The sequence below is a fragment of the Balaenoptera musculus genome, chromosome 14, assembly GCF_009873245.2.
Source record: "Balaenoptera musculus isolate JJ_BM4_2016_0621 chromosome 14, mBalMus1.pri.v3, whole genome shotgun sequence".
NCBI lineage: Eukaryota > Metazoa > Chordata > Mammalia > Artiodactyla > Balaenopteridae > Balaenoptera > Balaenoptera musculus.
The window spans coordinates 15387240-15406997 of NC_045798.1; the positions used below are offsets into that span (position 1 = coordinate 15387240).

The 19758-nt window shown below is 52.9% G+C and overlaps 1 protein-coding gene across 4 annotated transcripts in view; it reads right to left on the reverse strand.

Annotated features, from left to right (window-relative positions):
* Positions 1-6: 6 nt before the first annotated feature.
* The window catches only part of RASAL1 (RAS protein activator like 1), a 43556-nt gene continuing 23804 nt past the window's right edge, over positions 7-19758 (reverse strand). For 3 of the 4 annotated variants that reach the window (XM_036823617.1, XM_036823616.1, XM_036823619.1), the window contains 17 exons: positions 18174-18303; positions 16015-16096; positions 15740-15871; positions 13866-13954; positions 13499-13616; positions 13212-13365; positions 12769-12833; positions 12386-12498; positions 10126-10318; positions 7082-7219; positions 6377-6521; positions 4996-5168; positions 3722-3859; positions 3499-3634; positions 2646-2766; positions 1601-1677; positions 7-1344 (listed from right to left, as the gene is read on the reverse strand). In XM_036823617.1, coding sequence (XP_036679512.1) covers positions 1205-1344; positions 1601-1677; positions 2646-2766; positions 3499-3634; positions 3722-3859; positions 4996-5168; positions 6377-6521; positions 7082-7219; positions 10126-10318; positions 12386-12498; positions 12769-12833; positions 13212-13365; positions 13499-13616; positions 13866-13954; positions 15740-15871; positions 16015-16096; positions 18174-18303 — 2144 coding nt within the window. In that variant the 3' untranslated portion in view covers positions 7-1204. The remainder of the gene's footprint in view (positions 1345-1600; positions 1678-2645; positions 2767-3498; positions 3635-3721; positions 3860-4995; positions 5169-6376; positions 6522-7081; positions 7220-10125; positions 10319-12385; positions 12499-12768; positions 12834-13211; positions 13366-13498; positions 13617-13865; positions 13955-15739; positions 15872-16014; positions 16097-18173; positions 18304-19758) is intronic. The other variant, XM_036823618.1, reaches the window with a different exon arrangement.

A 19758-nucleotide genomic window follows, 5' to 3' on the forward strand; every position in this document is an offset into this window, starting at 1 on the left:
GAATCTGCAGCAAGTCTCCCGTCAGTCTCTGCAACATCCCAGGATGCTAGGAGGCTGTGGTGGATGCCGCGGCTCCAGGCGACCCCTTCCGGCCACCCTCAGGATAGCACTGCATCTTTCCTGCAGTGGTCCATGTCACCACCACCCCACCCCACTCCCCCAGCCAGATAGGCTTAGGTTTCTGTCCTACCCTCTAGTCACACAAAACTGGAAATGAGTCTTTGGAGGCCCAATTCTGCCAGTTGGGTGTTCCCAAACATTTTACCTTCTGTGATTAATTCTCAAACAAAATCTCACCTCAATATACAAAATCACCCAGCCCCATGGTCCTCAAATCTCATGTGCATCCACACCACCTGTGGAACTTGTTTAAAACCCTGATTCCTGCCCTCACGCTCCCTCAGATTCTGATTCAGGAGATCTGGGGGCGGTCCCAGGAATCTGCATTTCTAGCAGACAACCTGAGGGTGGGCTTTGAACCACAGTCTGAGAAATCCCTCCCTGGCTCCCACGCTATCCCCATGGAACCCATTTTGAAAACCACACATCTAGACTCACTCCCTCCTCATTTTATACAGGGTAAACTGAGGCTCAAAGAGAGGGAAAGAGCCTGGTCCAAAGTCTCCCAAGGGTCTGGGTCACGCACGCTGGGCTCTCAGCCTCAGTTATTCCTGAGGGCATCTGATTCTGGAGGCTTGTGGTTAGGATATTCGGCCAAGGACAGGGTTCAGGAGGATCAATGTGGCTACAGGGATTGGCAGACATGAAAACAGGAAGGGCTGAGCCTGTTTAGTGCCTATCTGGGGCAACAAGGCCACAAGGGCATCTGGGATTCATGTACAGCTGTATCCAGCAGCTCAGGGCCAGCAGCTCAGGGCTGGCCATGTCAGTGTGGCTAGAGGCCAGTCCTGTGAAGCAGAAACCTCAGGCTGAGACAAGTGGGTCAGGTTCCTTATTCCATCCACTCCAGAATGCCTCAACCCAGAGGGTAAGACCCATTCAGTGCAAGGCTGGTCCCCTGCCCAAGGGTTTCCGTGCCTGGGTTCTGGGCTTAGGACACGTGGGATTAGGATATTTCCAGGAGCCTGCAAGCCACAGCATCAACGAGGTACCGGACAGCCACGAGGAGACTCCTGGGTCAGGGGACGCTGAGAAGGGCCCACCGGCTCTTTCCACCTCCCTCCAGGCTGGCTCTGGCATGTCCTCAGGGCCTCAGGGGGCGTAGGGCCACCTTCCGCTGCTCCTGATGCTGGAACTCCTCGTGGGCTTGATCCAGGTCTGCGAGCACCTCCAGCAGATGGGCAGCTGCCTCTCTCTGGTGAGCCAGGGCATCAGGACAGGCCCCTGGGAGAAAGAAAAGGAGGCCACAGGGGCTCAGCGAGGCCAGGGCAGGCTGCTGTAATTCAGATCCAGTGGCTTCCTCGGGCTCCATATGTGCCTGGTGCCCTGAGATCCTAAAATGTGCCAGATCCGCATACACACAGCCCTCTGGCCTGCTGGTGGACTGGAAAGAGGAGAGTGGGAGGGGAGGAGAGGGTGGGGTACCTAGCAAGTTGTGGGAGGTATCAGAGAGGGCAAAGGGACCTCCTTATCCCCTTACCTTCCGTGGCACTGGAGCCCTTCTCTGTGTCTGCCTCGGGAGTCGTAACCAGGTTGGAATCCTCCAGGAATTTCATCCTGAAAGTTAAGAGGGAGAAAACCAAGCTGGTTCCTGAGTCCCAATGCTGCTCTCAAACCCAGAGATTCTGCTGGTTGAAGGAGACATTACAGGTTCCCACTAAACCATCAACATCATCACAGCAAACATTTATAGCATGTCAGATCCTATTCTAAGCCCTTCACATGTATAAACTCATTTAATTAGCACAAAACACATGTAGGTACTTACTATTAGCTCCATTATACAGATGATCACTGAGACACAGAGAAGTAATGTAACTTACCTAAGGTCACACAGCATAATAATAATTGTTACCCTTTATTGAAAGCTAATTATGTGGCCAGGCACCTACAAAGTGCTTTACCTGTATTAGCTCATTTGTTCCTTAGGACAACCCCATGAGGTATGTACAGTTGGTACCCTTATTTTCCAGATGAGGAAACTGAGGTAGAGAAGGTAAGCAACTCGCCCAAGATCACACAGCCAGTGAGTAGCCAGTCCAGGATTTGAACCCAGGCAAGCCAGCTTCAGAACCCACACTATGAGTTGGAACAAATCTCCGTCACTGAATGACAGTGATCCTGAGGCCAGCCAGCAAGGTGGAGGGACACATCCAAGCTCTGTGCCCTGTGTCTCTGGAGTCCTGGGTATCAAAAGATCCCAAGATCCACGGGACTTCCCTGGCGGTCCAGTGGTTAAGATTCTGTGCTTCCAATGCAGTGGGTGCGGGTTCGATCCCTGGTCGGGGAACTAAGACTCCACATGCTGCGCAGCATGACGAAAAAGTAAAAATTAAAAAAAAAAAAAAATCCCAAGATCCAGTTCCACATTAGGGTCCACCTGAGGATGCTTCCCTGGAACCTGGGCCCCCGGAAGCTCATCAGATGCACATGGAAAGAAAGAACATGTGGACATGGGGAGGGCACAGTGGGTAGCTGCCCCAGCTGGTCATAGTGAAGTGGGTTGGGTGGTGGGGAGGACCCACCTGAGCCGGTCCCGCCCTAGAAGCAACTGCCGATACACCATTTGGGTCTCAGCATCGGGATCCAGCGGGTCACTCCAGTCGCCCAGGGTGACGGCTGAGTGCGTGCGGCTGCAACCGGCAGCTGAGGGGGACACGGCATCATCATTAACTTCCCATTCCCCTTTCAGAAGCCCCATGGCCAAGCCCTGCCCCTTCTGCCTCTAAAATCACCCTTCAAACCTACTACTTCCCTCAAGCCCCACTGCCTCAACCTTCGCCCAGAAGAGCCACAGTCTCACTTCTCTCCATCCCCCTCCCACATTCTAGGCTCCAGCCACAGACTTTTCTCAATCCTTCAGCCCACGTTTGCTCTGCCTGAAACACTCTTCCTTCCTCCAACTTCACTACTTAACTCTTATCCTTCTCAGGTCACATTTAAGCAGCAGCTACTCCAGGAAGCCCTCCTTGCTGTCCTACCCTGGGGCTGGGTCAGAGGCGTTCTCTGGAGTCTCAAAAGCCACACCTTGGCACTTGTAACACTGTATTACAATGGTCTGGTTATTCACTTGTTTTCCTTGAGAGCAAGCCTGATGTCTGTGTACCACTAGACGCCTGGAGTTTAGTGGGCGCTTAAAAGATATCTGTGTGCCAGGCAGTGTTCTAATCGCTTTGCATATGTCAACTTATTTACTCCTCACAGCAATCCTACAAGGTGGACACTATTATCAACCCCATTTCACACTTGCGGAGACTTTAAAGCAAGAGAGAGGTTAAGGAACTTGCCCAAGGTTGCAGCGCCAACCCAGGCGGAGGTGGGACACTCTCTGATTGACAGGTGTGGAGGGCGGGGCCTGATTCCGCCCCGCCCCCTCACCTGAGCGCTCGGCCTGGAGGCAGCAGGTCCAGTGCGCGCTGCGGAACGCACCGGGGTGGCAGGCGGCCAGCTTGTCCGGATTAGGGGCGCTGGCCTTGCGTAGGGCCGATAGCCACTGGTTGAGCTCGTTCACGTTCTTCAGGGAGTTGGTGGGGGGCGGTCAGAGGTGGGGTGAGACCCAAGGGGCTCCCTCCGCTCCTCCCTCATATTCGCGGCGCCTCACCTTGCACTGGAGGTAGGTGGTGTGCAGCGCTCCCGCGCCGTCCTGCGTCACCACCTGCATCACGTGCGGCAGCTGGAAGGCGCCCTCGTCCACGCGCTCCACGGCGCGGATGTGCGACACCGGGATGGAGGAGCGCGTCTGTGAGAGAGGACTGTCGCTGCCGGGCGGGCCGGGGGCTGGGGCTGGGGCTGGGGTGGCTGTGCCCAGGGACAGCTTTCCTGAGGGTGTGTGCCCTGGCGTGGGGACATTCACCCCGTGCATCTGTGCTATGTGCGTGTCCACTTGGCAGTTCCATGAGTCCTGCAGTCCTGGCCCATCACCCTCTAAGTGACGTCTCTGGACATCAGCTTCCACCATCTTCATCCTCATCCTCCTCCTCCTCATCGCAACCCCTGACACAGCACTTGAGATGTAGTTTAAGCACGATACATTTCTCAACTTATTTCATCATTACAACAAATTTCTGAGACTGGGTCTATTATTCCTCCCAATTTATAGATGAGGAAACTGAGGCACAAGAGGATTAAAGGAGCCTCCTGAGGTCACTCAGCTGGTGGAGCCAGAATTGGAACCCAGGGAGTTGAACTCTAGAATCTACACTCTGCTGATAAAGTAGAAAGAATAAGTTGTGGGCACCCTCTCCAGTGTTAGCTATTATGATCTGTAGATGTGCAGACACAGAAATGGGTAGATCCAGTGTGTGTCTCAGTTTGTGCTAGACTTGAATGGCAGCCCCATGAGAGCAGGGAGTTTATGTCTTGTTTACTGTGGTATCTCCAGTGACTAGAACACTGCGTGGTACATAGTAGGTGCTCGAATAAATGCTTGATGGATGAATGAATGAGTGAACAAATGCCTGGATGTGAGTGCCCGTCCAGCTGGGCATGTACCTCTGGGTGAACAGATCCAATTTTCTGTGAGTCTCTATGGTATGTGGGCAGAGACCTGGGTGGGCACATCTGAGTGGGGTTAAGCAGTGTCCATGCCCTGTGCGTGTCCCCATCTGGGAGGATACGTCCCAGCCACCATAGGTGCGCGTGCTGAAGAACGTTTGATGCTATGTGGAGGTGTTTGCCTGTCCGTGTCCTGTGTCCACACTGACCCAAAGATAGGAGCAGAGCCTGGCCTCAGACTTGCTGGACTCGCTAAGCTGCCACGGGGCCTTGGGCAGTCCTTGTCCCCTCCTGGACCTCAGCATCTCCCTGGGTACAAAGAGGCAGCTCTGTGAGGGAGGCCACTCCTGGAAAACCCTCCACAGTGGGCTGGAGCCCCACCTGCCACTCAGGATTCCTGGAGTAGGAGAGCATCTCCCCGCTGAGCCGGAAGTAGCGCTTCTTGAACGCAAAGCGTGTGGCCAGGCCGGAGGGCTCTTCCTTGCGCTTGAGCAGGTAGCCTTCTCGAACGGTCACCGAGGGCGGGACCAGGGCCCTGGCTGGGCCCCCAGGCTCTGGGAAATGGGGAGGGGGGACTGTGAACCCTTCCCACCCAGGCTCAACCTGCCGAGGGCCTCATGGAGGAGCGTGATTCTTGGCTCCCCTAGAGGCAGGAGGATGGAGAAGATGACTTTGGACTCCACTTTCTCCATAGGGAAGGGGGGGGTGGGGGTGGCAGGGAGTGGGGGGCCCAAAGTTGGCCTTGGCGATCCCTTTCCAACTTGAGGGATGTGCAGGCAGCCAGCAGGGAGAGCCACGCCTTATGGAGTCAGTCCAGGGAGTGCCCTGGATCTAGCCACCCTTAGGGGGTCCAGACACAGGCCCTCCCCAGCACACAGGGACTCACCAGGCCACCACCAGGCCTCCACATTTCAACAGGTTGCTCCTTTGTGACTTGGACCCAACTGTCTCATGACCCGGGCCCCACACTGTGATATAGACTCACCCCCAACTCCTCTGCTTAAAACTATCCCGTAGTTCCATTTCACTCCAGGTGAAAGCCAAAATCCTTCCAGCGACCCCACATGATCTGCCCCTCCCCACCTCTCTTTCACTCCCTCTCATTCATTCTTCTTCACTGGCCCCTTCACTGTCACTCTCTGTCCCCACCTCAGGGCCTTTGCACATGCTGTGCCCAGCCTGGAACACTTCCCCAGGATCCTCATGGCTTGCTCTCTGTCCTGTTTCAGGTCTTTATTCTAATATCACCCTAGTGAGGCCATTCCTGGCCACCCTCTCTAAAAGAATGACCTGCCACCCCCAGCCCAATATTCCCTTCCCTCTTTTATTTTTTCTCCTAAGCACTTATCACTCCGTAAACACATGTGATTTGGTAATTAATCTTGTTTACAGCTTGTTGTCTCCACTAGAATAAAACTTCCACGAGAGCAGGAGTTTCTTCTGTCTCGTCCACTGCTGTTTCCCCAGCACCTGGAACAGTGTCTATTACAAAGTAGGCACTTAATAGATATTTGTCAATTGCATGAGTACCATGCCACGATTCCCGCTCACATCTCCACACGGGCTGGAATGGTCTGGAGGGCCTGAGTCTGTTCGTCTGTGGGACCTAGCACGGTATGTGCCAGGAAATGTTAGTTGACTGACTAGCTGACCCACAGGTCCACGGTCTCAGTGCTAGGGGTGGGGGAGGGGTGGTAGAAGGGCAGGTCCCGAGGGTCCAGTGGAATGACAAGCTGGCTGTGGCAGGGCCACAGGAACTCACCCTCCTTCCCATCCACATCCACCAGCTGGTCCAGGAAGTCTCTCACACGCGAAATACTCTGCAGCAGGAAGGGGTGTAGGGGCGCCATCCACAGCTCCTTGCCCTGGCCCAGCTGCTGGCCCAGGTTTCCAATGCTCTGCACAGCCTGGAGCAAAGAAGCAGGGGATGCCAGGGCCAAGGTCACTGCAGTGAGGAAGGCCCTCTGTAGACCCAGAACAGAGCCCCAGAGTCCTGGCTCCCAAATCAGTGCTCAACAAAAGGAGAAAACTCCTAGCAGCACCTGCTTTAGACGATATCTGTCCCTCTCTGTGCACAGATATGTATCCCCAGTGCTTTTATTTTGTCCCTTCCTGAACCCAGATAACCCCATTCAGGACTGCTTGATCCCATCGTGCATACTCGAGCCCATCAGAACCTCAGAATGTGACCCCTTTGCAAAGGATGGTCTGATTCATACTAAGGCATAAATGACTGCTAGCCTGCTTCCCGCTTTCCCCCTGGAAGGGTAGGGGTTTTGTTCCAAAGAGGGAATTAGAAAGAGAAATGAATGCTTTCACATTCAGGATGGAAAGCTAATGGTGCCGTTTCAAACTGAGGTTTCTCTGGGTCTCATTTGGGTCTTCCACGGGTCTGGCCTCCGCTCTGTTCCTCCCCTGCTTCTCACTGGCTAAGGGCACCCAAGATGGGGGGCTCCACTGCCGGCACCTTGGCAAGCAGCAGCAGGGAACGGCTGGTCTGGGGGTCTGCGTGCTGGTCCCGAAGGTCAAACAGCTTCGGGGTGAGGATGGCAGGAGCGAAGAATCGCAGGAAGAGAAAGCCACTTATGGCCAGGTTCTTCACATCCTGCGGAGAGGAGCAGCAGGTGAGAGGGGTCCCTCAAATCCGCTTCCCAGCTGGGGAAACTGAGGCAGCATGGACTAAAGATTGGTGGTACAAGGGGAAGTAGAATGGGAGACAGGTCAGGAGGCCATCCTGGTCTGCCGAGGCTTTTCCTCTCTGGGCCTCAGTTTCCCCACCTGGAAAATGGAGTAATAATACCAATCCTGCACAATCAGACTTAGCCAAACATCCTCAGAGTCTGCTTTGTGCCAAGCACTGTGCTAAGGGCACAGCCCTATGAAAGAGGCATCATCACTATTCCCATTTTACAGCTGAGGAACCAGAGGCTCAGAGATGTCAAGTGACTTGCCCAAGGTCACACAGCTGCTGAGTAGAAGAGGCAGGATTCAAACCCAGATCTACAATTTCTGATAATGAATAGCAACAGGCCAAATACTTCTCCATACATTTGCTTATTTAATATTCACCCTAGGAGGTGCTGTATCTCCATTTTTGAGAGGAAGCAACTGAGACCCAGAGAGGGAAGGTCACTTGCCCAAGGCCACACAGCTATAAGTGGCAGAGCCAGGATTTGAACCCAGGCAGGATTTGAACTCTGCTCTTCACCACACTCTCCTGCATTCAACACTAGCTACTGAGTGTCAAAAACTAAGCCTGAACTGTCACATTTACTCCTAAAGCAATCCCATGGGGGTAGATACTATTATCTCTGTTTTCCAGATGAAGAAACTGAGGCTCAGTAGTGAACCCAGTTCAGCTGGCTCCCTTGCACATCCCCCAGCCCCAGCCTCTGCCCCCTACAAACTGTAAAGTATGGCGCCCCTCTGTGTGAGACCCAGGCCTGGTCCACCTGCATGCACATAAGGCTGGTTCCCCCAGCTCCAGCAGAGGGGACCTGGGGAGAAGGCGTCTCTCTATCCTGGGTGCTGGCTCCCCCCAGGTGGCTCCCCACCTACCCCTCACACTCACCAAGCTATATTTAGCCCGAGAATGTGCTGCAGTGTTTATTTAGGGGTTGTATTCACACATAAGACAATACCCTCTCTGGGTGTGTGCCAACTTCCCGGGGGCACCTCTGCGTTGACAGTGAGCCCTGCCAGGAGCTGGGCACCTGGAGCTGCCCAGAGGTGAGGGTGGAGGTCCCACTCATCGGGAACCCTGAACCGCCCCCAAGGCTGCCCCCCCAGCCCGCCATGTTCCAGGGTAATTTTAGCCTTTGACATCAGCTCATTAACTTCCTCCTTTCTTGAGAAGGAGGAACAAGTGTCAGAGCGGCAAAGAAAGGGGCTCCCTTGGGTTCCCGCGACCCCATCCATCCTCGTGGGCCTGAGGAAGTCTCTGCTCCCTGCCCGTGGCCTCTGCCTACCGCGGAGGCTGAGAACTGGGGGACACTTGGGTGTCATTGATCTTGGCTCCTCCCACAAGGGCCAGGCTGTCTGGGGCGCTGGCCTCCCGCTTCCCTCCCTTCCCCCCTGCCTTGGCTGTGTCCCACTTAGCACCTCCACTGGCAACCCAGGCAAGAGCCCTGCAGCTGGGGGGTAGATCACCCATGTCCCAGTTTGGAGGCCCAGAGCTCACTCCTCAGGCGGGGATGAGGGAAGAAGGAACAGATTCCCACTGCGAGTCTGGAGGCCTAGCCTTGAGTCCACGACTCTTGGCCAAGGTGCCTCACCTCTCTGGGCCTCAGTTTCCCCATCTGTAAGTGGGGAGAGGTGTGGCATAAATCGGGACCTCTTAACCCAGGCTCTAGGGGTTGGGCCATTACATCTCCAACATTTAGTGGGTCCTAGGTCTTTCTGCAAAGCGAACCCCAGTCTGCATTTCTATTATGTCAGAGCTGTGTAAGACCTAGCCTCACTCGATGTCATTTGTAAGCAAGGACCGTGACGACCACCTCGGAAGGCATGCTGAGCATTAAACCTGGGGGTCTCAAACTGGTAACACACAGGCCAGTCCAGCTGCAAACGTGTAATGATTGGCTCAAAGTATTATTGTTGTGTTATTGTTGTTAGGTAAAGTAGTGCCAACATTTAAAAAATAAGATTCCACACATAAAATCCAGACTGTTGGATTAAAAAACAAAAAAACAAAAAACCTCTGAAGATCTGGCAATATTGGGTCCCCATTCCTACATGGCAATAATTGATTGTCTGGATCTGCCCCTTTAAGACAAGCTGTGGGAGCTCCAGTTTGCCACAGTCCCTACCACTCCCTACTGCTCGACACCTTGACTGCTCTGTTCATTTACTTCACCTGCCTGAACCCTACAGCACCTGGAGTTCAACTTTTGTATCAGTATTAGAAAAGCACTAACATGTGCAGGGATTTATTTTTAGACTTTATTTTAGGTGTCTGCTACTGAGTACTCTGTGCCAGCCATCTCTGTCTCTCTGTCTCTCTGTCTGTCTCTCTCTCTCTAATAGCTGGAATTTAAGAAGCACTTGCTTTGCGCCAGACTGTATTATTTGTTGGTTATGAGCACAGATTCAGGAGTCTGCCTGGGTGGGTGTCTATCCCATCACTACCCCCTCCTAGCTGTGTAACTTAACCTCTCTGGGCCTCAGTTTCTTCCTCTGTAAAATGGAATAATACTGGCACCCGCCTCGTAGGATGGAAGTGAAGACTAGACGAGGTAATAAATATGTAAAACAAGGTCTGACTCCTAGAAAGGGCTATATATAGTGTTAACTGCTATTACTATCATCATCACGATCATCATCATCATCACCCCTGGGTCCCAGATCCTATGAGAACACTGTCCCCACTTCTGCCAAGACACACAGCACTTCAGCGTGGGCAGCCCAGGTTTTGTCCCGCCCCTGCCCTTCCTCTCCCCGTGACCCTGAACAAGCTACTGCCCCTCCCCAGCCTCAGTCTCCCCATCTGCCCAATGGGAGTGCCTGGCCCACCTCGTGCTCTGCCTGGGGAAAGCGCTCCTCCACGCACTGGCGCAGCTGCTTGAAGGCGAGGCGGATGGCGGGCGGGCAGCGCCCCACGGAGCCCACAATGGCATCCATGATGGGCCCCAGGTAGCCCGTCAGCAGCCCCAGGCTGACCTCCCGCACGTGCTCCTCGGAGGGCGCACCCTTGAAGGAGATTCTCCTGGGGGAGCAAGTGGAGGGCTCTGCCTCAGAGCCTGGCATCTGCCTGCTCAGAACCCTCCCACTGAGCTCAGAGAGCACCCACCTTCCCATCCCATCTCCATGGCCTCCCCTCCTACCATTCCACTGCAGCTGCTTAAACACACGGAGCTTATTTCTGTCTTGGAGCCTTTGTACCTGCTGATCCCCGTGCTGGGAATCACCTCCTCAAAGAGGCCATCCCTCCCCCACTGCTCATCATCACGGACCCTGGTTCAGTGCATTTTCAGTGTGGACCTGCCAGACACACACTCCCGCCCCAGGGCCTTTGCACTTGCTGTTCCCCTTGCCTGGAACACTCTTCCAGCAGATCTGTGCACGACTCCCTCCCTCAACTCCTCCAAGTCTTTGATTGCATGTCCCCTTCTCTGGGAGGCTGTCCCTGTGACCACCCTACGGAATATCGCAAGCCCCTCCCCTGCTCCTGGCTCTTCCCAGGACCCTCCGTCACTTTATCTCCCTCCATTCCACTGATCGCCTGCAATAACCTTCTTCTTTAGTTTATTATCTGTCTCCCCCGAGAAGAGGGATTTGTGTCCATTTGCTCCCTGCTACGAACTCAGCATTCAGCCCAGTGCCTGGCACATAGTAGGTGCTTAACAATTGTTTCATTGAATGGACGATGGAATAGCAGTTTTCTATCTGCAATGATCTTGTTCCCTTCCTTCCTGTCCCCATGCAGGTTTAGGGTCTGTCTTGCCTACCCTCAGATTGTGAATTCCATGGAAGCCAGGCTGGGGGTTCTCAGCCCCACTGTGCCCTGGACCCAACAAGCTAAGCCCTGAACTAATCGTCTCTGGCATTGAATCATTTAATCCTAGTGGCAACCCAATGTTAGATTAAGTAGGCTGATTGTTCCCATTTAACAGATGAGGAAACTTAGGCTCAGAGAGTTCCCCTTGCAAATAGGTGGCAGAACAGAGATTATAACTCAAGACTGCCAGTTCCAGAGTCTGTCTGCAACTCTTCCCTGCCCAGGTTCCTGGATGCTCCTGCTCCCTGCGGGCGCCCACTGACTCCCACCATTCTTGCCAAGTGTGCTGGGAAAAGCCCTGGTCTAGGGGTTTCACAGATGGACTCTGCCCTTCTGCTCAGGGCCTGGATTCAAATCCCCACTTTGCAACTTCCCAACTGTGCAACCTTAGGCAGGTGACCTCCGCTCTCTGAGCCTCAGTTTCCTCATCTGTAAAAAGGGATCCTAATACCTGCCTCCGGGGTAGTCAGAAGGTGTGGGCAGCACTTGCTGGGCAAGGCCCAAAGTGAAGGAAAGACCCTCTCCTGCCTCCACCATGGCCCCCAATGGACTGCCCAGCAACCGGCTCGGATGGCTTGGCAGGAACAAGCCCGCCCACCCTGGCTGGAGGAGGAAAGTCCTGGAAAGAAAGGAGGAGCCCATGGGCTTCCCTGGCGGTCCAGTGGTTAAGACTCTGCGCTTCCACTGCAGGGGGTGCGGGTTCGATCCCTGGTCAGGGAACTAAGATCCCGTATGCTGCACGGCGCGGCCAAAACAAAAAAAGAAAGGAGGAGCCCAGGGAGGCATGAACTGACTCCCCCGACCCCGTCACTGCCCTGCTCCCTAACCCCATGTCATCAAGCGCTGCAGGATGCCACCTCTGCTCGCAGACCCACGCAGGGCCCTCCCCCAAGGGCCTCAGCCACCACCACCACGATCACAGAAATAACTAGTACTTATGGAGTATTAGTTAATGCTGGGCTTTGGGCGTATAACTCAGTTAATTCTCATGACAATCCATCAGGTAGATATTCACGGGGGTTTAAGTAACTTGCCCAGCAGGTGTGGCAGAGCTGGGATTTGGACCCAGGGAGCTCATGTCTCAGAGTCCTGCCCATAACCACTGCACTGTCTAAGGGGCTGGGCGCTTGCAGGGGAGGCTTTGACGTAGAATGCGGGGCTCCTGAGCAGTCGTGCTGGAGGGAGGGGTGGGGGGCAGTCGGCAGAGACCCGGCCTGCCAAGGCTGCAGGCAGACAAGGGGGCCGTGGAGGGTTCACCCCTCAGGCTCGGCTCACCTGGTGCGGCCCAGGTCCATCTTGCACGGGTCCAGCTCCATGTACTTCCTCTCCTCGAAGACGCGGTTAATCACCGGCCTCAGGACCTCGTGCAGGTAGGGCCTGCCCACGAGCTGGGGGCAGGGGGCACCACACGGGGCGGGGCTGAGGGCGAGGCCAGGCTGTGCCCGTGAGCGAGGGGCAGGGGGACCACGCAGGGGGAGGTTCAGAGCGAGGCGGGGGCCTGCCCAAGGGCTGGGGTCGGGGTGCAACTCAGGGCTAGGCCAGCCACCAGCCACCAGCACCCCAGCTCAGCCACCAAGTGCCACCTGAGGCTGGCCACGCTCTGGGGTCCGAGTAAGCACTGGGAAGGGAGTTCCCTTGAGGAAGCTTCACCTACTCACCTTCAGAAACTGTTCCATTGACTTGGATGCCAGGGAGTTAGAACGGAAGAGGGTGTTGGGGTCAGCTGGGAGGACAGAGGGAAATGTTTGCTGGGATTTGGGGGGCTGAATCCACCTCACCCCACCCACCCAAGGTGGGGGGTCATGATTCTTCCAGCCTCAGGAATTGAGGAGATTTGCAACGTCAACTCCGTTCACAGTACAAAGGCCCAGAGTGGTTAAGTGAGCTGCCTAAGGTCACACAGCTCATGAGTAGCAAAACCAGGGCCTGAACCCAGGACCATGCTGCCAGCTGACTGGGAGTGCACAGCCTGTGCCACCTCCGACACATACAGACACAGCAGCCCCTGCCCTCTGCCTGAGGCCCCCCCATTTCTCTCCCAGAGACGCGCTGCAGACTCATCCTTGGGGAGTGATGCCTGAGGGTCATGCAGGCAACTCACTGGTCCGTGCCACCTCACGCCGGGTGAGATAGTCCAGAAAGGGCCCAGCCAGGCCCTGGCCAAGAAAGAGCTTCACCAGCTTGGTGGCAAGCTCCTGGCGGCAGTCCCCCGAAGTCAGCTCCTCCAGGACAGCCAGGGGGCTGGCAGCATATTCCTGCACAAGGACAGGAGGCGGGAGAGGTGGCCTGGGGCCCTGGGACCCCAAAGCAGAAAAGCCCAGCTAGACATCCCTGAAGCAAGGGGAGGCCATGATCCAGATCCCTGCCCGCCCGCAGTGATGCACCCACCTCTGCCGGCCGCAGCACAGACTCCATGAGCAACTCCCTGAGTGGCTGGTAGTACTGGGAGGGCAGGACGCGGTCCTCGGTCAGGCGTACCTTCAGCCGCAGGGCACCCAGGCTTCCCCTGGCCAGGGCCAGATCACAGGTGAAGGAACGTAAGTATGTATGGGCCAGCACGGTGAGCCAAGGTAGGCAGGTGTGAGTACAGGTAAAGAGCATAGATATTTGTAAAACAAGACAGGTGTGGGCAGGTGTGGCCAGTATAAACAGGTGTGAACAGATATCGACCGGTACAAATACTGTAATAATACAAGCTGAAGGTGGTACCCAACATGGTTCCAGCCCAGCCTCCTCCCTCTGCACCCACGTTTACCCAGAATCCTCCTCCACTCTGGGAAAGGGCAGGAGGTGGAACCAGCCATTGGGCGGGTTCTGCTGTAGGACCTGCGGGGGGAACTCCACCTGTAGGGGGGACACACAGACCCTCAGCAGAGCTCTGCCCCACCCAGCCTTGGAAGAAGAGGTCGGGCTGCCCACCCAAGGAGGGGCGGCAAAGCCCGCCAAGGGCTACCTCCTCCTCCCATACCGTATCCTGAGGGCCTCCAGGGGACACTTAATTTACAGTTGAGGAAACTGAGGTTCAGAGAAGTGGAGTGACTTGCCCAAGGTCACACAGCTGCTAGAGACAGCATGTCTGGACTGAGTGTATTTTCAGCTCTGTTTAGGGACGAAACTTGCATCTATCAAAAGGCATAAAGGGAATTCCCTGGCGGTCCAGTGGCGCGGCCAAAAGTAAATAAATAAATAAATAATAAAGACAGTCCAGAATGCCCACAAGCCCCACCTCCCTCTCTTTTTAAATAACAACTTTACAGAGATATAATTCACATCCCATACAATACACTGATTTAAAGCGTATAATTCAGTGGTTTTTAGTATATTCACAGAGTTGTGTGACCATCACCACTAATTTCAGTCCATTTTCTATCAGTTCCCCCACCAAAAAAAAGCCTATACCCATTAGCAATCACTCCCCATCCCCCAGCCCCTGGCAAGGACTAATCTACTTTACGTCTTTACAGATTTGCTCGTATTAGACATCTCATATAAATTAAATCATATAAGATGTGGGAGGTTTTGGGCTGACTTCTTTCACTTAGCATTGTGTTTTCAAAATTCATCCACGTTGCAGCATGTGTCAGTACTTTGTTCCTTTTCATGGCTGAATAATATTCCATTGCGTGGATATACTACATTTTGTTTATTTGTTCATCTGTTGATAGACATTTGGGCTGTTTCTACTTTTGGCTATTATGAACAATGCTGCTATGAACATTAATGTAACCTTTTTGGTGTGGTTATAAGTTTTCATTTCTCTTTGGTACACACCTAGGAGTAGAACTGCTGGGTCATGTGGTAACTCTATCTTTAATCATTTGAGGAACTGCCAGACCGTTTTCCAAAGCCGCTGCACCATTTTACAGTCCCACCAGGAGTGTATAACCAAGTCTTCCTCTTATTTGCTCTAACCTTGCCTCCTTTTAAAAACTGTCAGCCTTTGGAGTTCCCTGGTGGCCTAGTAGTTAGGATTTAGTGTTTTCACTGCCGCGGCCCAGGTTCAACCCCTGATTACGCAGTGCAGCCAAAAAAACCCAAAAACTGTCAGGCCTGAGTATTCATCCACTACTACTGAGAGGCAAGAAAAATCACACGCATTTTACAGATGGGGAGACTGAGGTTCCAAGAGAAAGACCTTGAGCCCAGTGCTTCCAGGAGTAAGAGTTAGACTTAGATTCTGGAATCAGAGAGACCTGAACTCAAATCTTGACTCTGCCATTTCTTAATCATATGACCTTGGGAAAGCCACTTAATCTCTCTGAACCTTCGTTTTCCCATCTGTAAAATGGGGACAACAATGGTCCTAGCCTCTTAACAGTGGCCATCAGGGTTACATAAATGAGGCGATGCTGGAGAAGCACTTAGCACAGGGCTAGCACACAGTCATCCTGGGTACTCTCATCCCAGAGTAAGAATCTGCGCCCACCCTGTGACCTTGGACAGGTTCCTACACCAATGGAACAATGGCACTCCATCACCCAGGCCTAGCCAGAGGACCTGAGGAGGCAGCCTTCACATCTACCCTTCCAAGCAAGCCCAAAGATGCCAGCCCATCTCCCCCTTCCCCCTCGGAGGCAGTGGGAAGCCATGGAGGGTGTCAGGGGAGGGGGTTGTTGGGGGGGTGCTCACCATGCCCAAGAAGTCATTCTTGCCAACCATGTCCCAGTCCCAGAGCTCCACCCGCAGCGGGGATGGGGAACCTGGCATCTCCCGCAGCTCCAGCACCTCATCCCAGTGTGGGAAGCGAGTCTTCTTGATGGTCTGGGAGAGGAGGGAGTGAGAGAGAGAGCTAATGGGACCACTGTCCCCATTTTACAGATGGTAAAACTGAGGTTCAGAGAGGTTAAGTGGCTTTCCCAAGGTCACCTGATGCCCCACTCTCCCGGCTCCGCTACACCACTTACCGAAGTCTCCAAGCTCTGGCTGCCCCAAAACACACGTGCAAATGGGTCAGATGTGCCGGAGATGTCTCGGGGGGCCAGGTCCCTGGGGACAGATGAAGTAAGGGGTGGGGGGGTCACAGGACCCTTGAGGACCAAGACCCAAGCTGGACCTTGGAAAGCGGGTTCAGGGTAGACCATTCAAATGCTGCTGGTTTCCAAGGCAACAAACTACCCCATTGTAGGGATCCAGCGAGGAGCATCCCTCACCAGGCCCATCCAAACCCAGTATCCTCCTATTGACTAATGCTACCCTACGAGGGCACGCTACTATGTCTCTATTTTCTAGGGAAGGAAACTGAGGCACAGAAAGGTCAAGTTGAACATCACAAAGCAGCAGGTGAAGGTGCACTCAGGAGGGGGAAGGGAGCCTCAGTTTCCCTGGAGCCCCTGGATGGGAGACCAGATGCCAGATGCCAGAGTTCAAAGCCTGACTCTCCCATTCACTGGCTGGGTGACACTGGGAAAATTCACTTCACCTCCCTGAGTCTCAGTTTCTTCATCTGGAAAATCGGTGTAATAACAGACCAACCTCACAGGGCCAAGGGTTAAATGTGACAATATGTGTAAAGGGCTCAGCATAGCAGCCGGCAGGTGGTAAGTGCTCAGCTCACTCATTCACTCAACAAACACTCATGCCCACACCGTGCCTAGGACGAAGAAAAGGCGTGAAGCAGGGACCCCCTGCGTCTGGTTGCCATGACAACCCAAAGGCTCACCCCAGTCAGCCTCCCCCACCCCTCCTTCCCAAGGTCCCCCAAATCCAGGGACATTCCCACACACACACACCCAGGGGCTGCTTGTTTCCTCCCGCTGCTCCTCTCCCACCCCTGCTCGGCACCCAAAGCCTTCTTTGGTTTCCTAGGAGCCAGCCCAGTTGCTAAGCGACTGCAATCAGTCCCTCTCCTGCTTGCAAGGATCCTGCACAGCTTTGTGGCTGGGGAGGAGGCCATGGGCACAGAGCAGATGAGGGGTCCCTGCCCCATACGGAGTCCTTTTGTTTGTCCTATGCCTGCCTGCTACTCCATCCAGACTCCAGGGAGCCCCAGCTGGGGACAGAAATCTGGAGGTCGTAGGAGAGGCACAGAGAGGGCAAGAAAGGGCTTTAAGGTCACAGAGCAAACTAGAAATAGAGATCCAGCCCAACCTGGGCGAGGATTGGCCTAAAAGTAAGGGTCGAGGGAGTAAGGTGTTGAAAAAAAATTCAGAAAACAAGATAGGAGATGGGAGGGAAAAGAGGAGTGGAAGTATTTAAGGAAATAGAGTGATGGGGGAGCTGAGAACAGAGAGGAGGGATAAATAGGCAAGAAGGAAGATGAATATCCCAGGAGCTGGTGCCCCTGGAGGTTCATCTGTGGGTTTTACTGGTCCTACATCCGTCTTCTTTCTTATGTTTCTTTGGGACAGGACCTACCCCTCCCTCTCTCCCAGCCCACATGACTTATGTGGGTTGATCCCTCCTTCCACTGCAGGAATGGGCTTGGAACTCAGGCCTGACCAATCACAGTCAGTGTAATTCGTTTAGTGATAGACATGTACCCCAGACTGGGTCAATAAGAATTAGTCCCAGGATATTGGTTGGAAATGGTGAAAGACAGAAGTTCTTTTTCCATTGGAGCTGCCAAGTTGATACGATGCCAGTCTGGGGCTTCTGGGGTCATCTTTGCCCCTACCTGGGGAGAGACTGTCTGAGGATGAAGTTAATACAAAAGACATCCAAGGAATCTATGTCTATAGATTCCTGATGTCACTGTTTGAGCACCTGGATCCAGCCATGCCTGAAGCTACATGTCACTCATACAAGCCACTCTGCTTAAGCCAGTATGAATTGGCTGTCTATCACTTACAATTTGATTGATACACCTCCACACTCATCTGTCTGGTCATCCTGAGTATCTGGCCTTTGGTTGCTGGTCACTGGGGCCCCAACAAAGATTTTGCTTGTGCTTTAACCCAAGAAATTTGCAACCTGGTGAGCTTGAACCGTTTGCCTGCCAGGGATCCTGGTTGAGAGCCCAGAAGTGTGACAGGACAGAGGTGGTCTCAAGGCAGCTGGGAGGACCCAGTGGATTTCTGCTCATTCTCAGACCATCCCCCCATCCAATCCCCCGTCATGACCATACCTGGCCTGGAGCACGTGACAGCGAAGACAACGGCCCCTCACATCCTCCAGCATCTGCACGGCCAGGCAGATCTCACCCTGCACCTCTGCATCAGGGTCCACATGGCTCAGGTTGATCCAGCTATCAATTCCTGGAGGGCGCAGGCACTAACATTCATTAAGCACCTACCGTGGTCTAGACATTGCATTAACTTAAAAATTCAATTAACATTAAAAAGGTATTGAGTCTTGGACCTCTCATGTTAGCCTTCTGTTCTAGGTACTGTAATTATCCCTACTTCCAGATGAGGAAAATGAGGCACAGCGAGGAAAGAGCTTTGCCCATGATCCCACAGCTAATAAACAGCAGAGCTAGGATTTAAACACGGGCAGTATAGTTCTAGGGCCAATGCCCCTAACCATGTACTATCACACTCTTCATCCTGGTATATAAAGCCCTGCATCATTTAGTCCCAATATACTCTCCCCTCAAAAAAAACCTTGGATATTCCTATCTCTGAGCCTTCATTCAGGCTCTCTGCTTCAATCAATCACGTCAATCTTAGTCTCAGTCTTAACCTCTCCCTCTCTCCTTCTCCCTCTCTGTCTCTCATTTCTCTCAACACTTTAGAGATATTGTTCCACTGACTTCCAGCTTTGATTGTAGTTATTGGGAAGTCATTTCAGCCTAATAATTGATCTTGTGTGAATGGTCTATCTTTTCCAAGTTTAAGGACTATGTCTTTGATGTTTGCTGCAGTTTCCCCACAATGTGTCTAGGTAAGGATTTTTTTTTTTTTTTTTATCCTGCTTAGTCCAGGTTGTGCTTCTTCTACTTATGGACTCATGCCCTTCCTTGAGTTTTGGAAAATTCCAGGTCGTCAATTTTTTCTATCATTTCCTCTCCCCAGCTTTTTCTATTTTCTGCTTCTAGGACTCCAATTAAACGAATGTTAGACCTTCTCAGTTATTTTCTATGCCTTGAACTTCTCTTTTATACTTTCCTTCTCATTTCTCTGGGCTAAGGTTTAAATAATTTCTTTCTGAATGAACGATCTGCTGTTGAACTCAGCCACTTAGTTTTCAATGTCAACAATTGTACTTTTTGTCTCTAAAAGTTTGATTTGGTTCTTTTCCAAGTCAGTCTATTTTTTTAATGTATTGCTTTAATTTATCTTGGTTATTGCTGGCCCTTTCTGGTGATTAGTTTATTTATTGAATTTTTTTAATTTCTATAATCATAAATACAAAATCTAAAGTCTTTATGGGTCTAAATCTGATGGCCATTGTTTCTGCTGACTCTCGCTCATGGTGGCATGGCACACTTCCTTGAGTGTGTAGTGTTCTTTGATTGTGAAGTCATGCTTGTTGGAGCTCACTCTGTGGGAAATTCAACATGAAGATGCTTCTCCCTGGAGAGCAGTGGTGGTTGCTTATTCTGGAACCTTTTAAGGGTCTCAATCTAATGGGGAAGTCTCAGATTCAGTAATACCTGCCTGCCTTCCCCCTAGCCTAAGATTTAGTCTGTTTGCTGACTGTGAATTTGATATTGACATTTACTTTCAGGGAAATCCTTCCCTACTCCCTTGCTTGTTGCTCACTGCTCC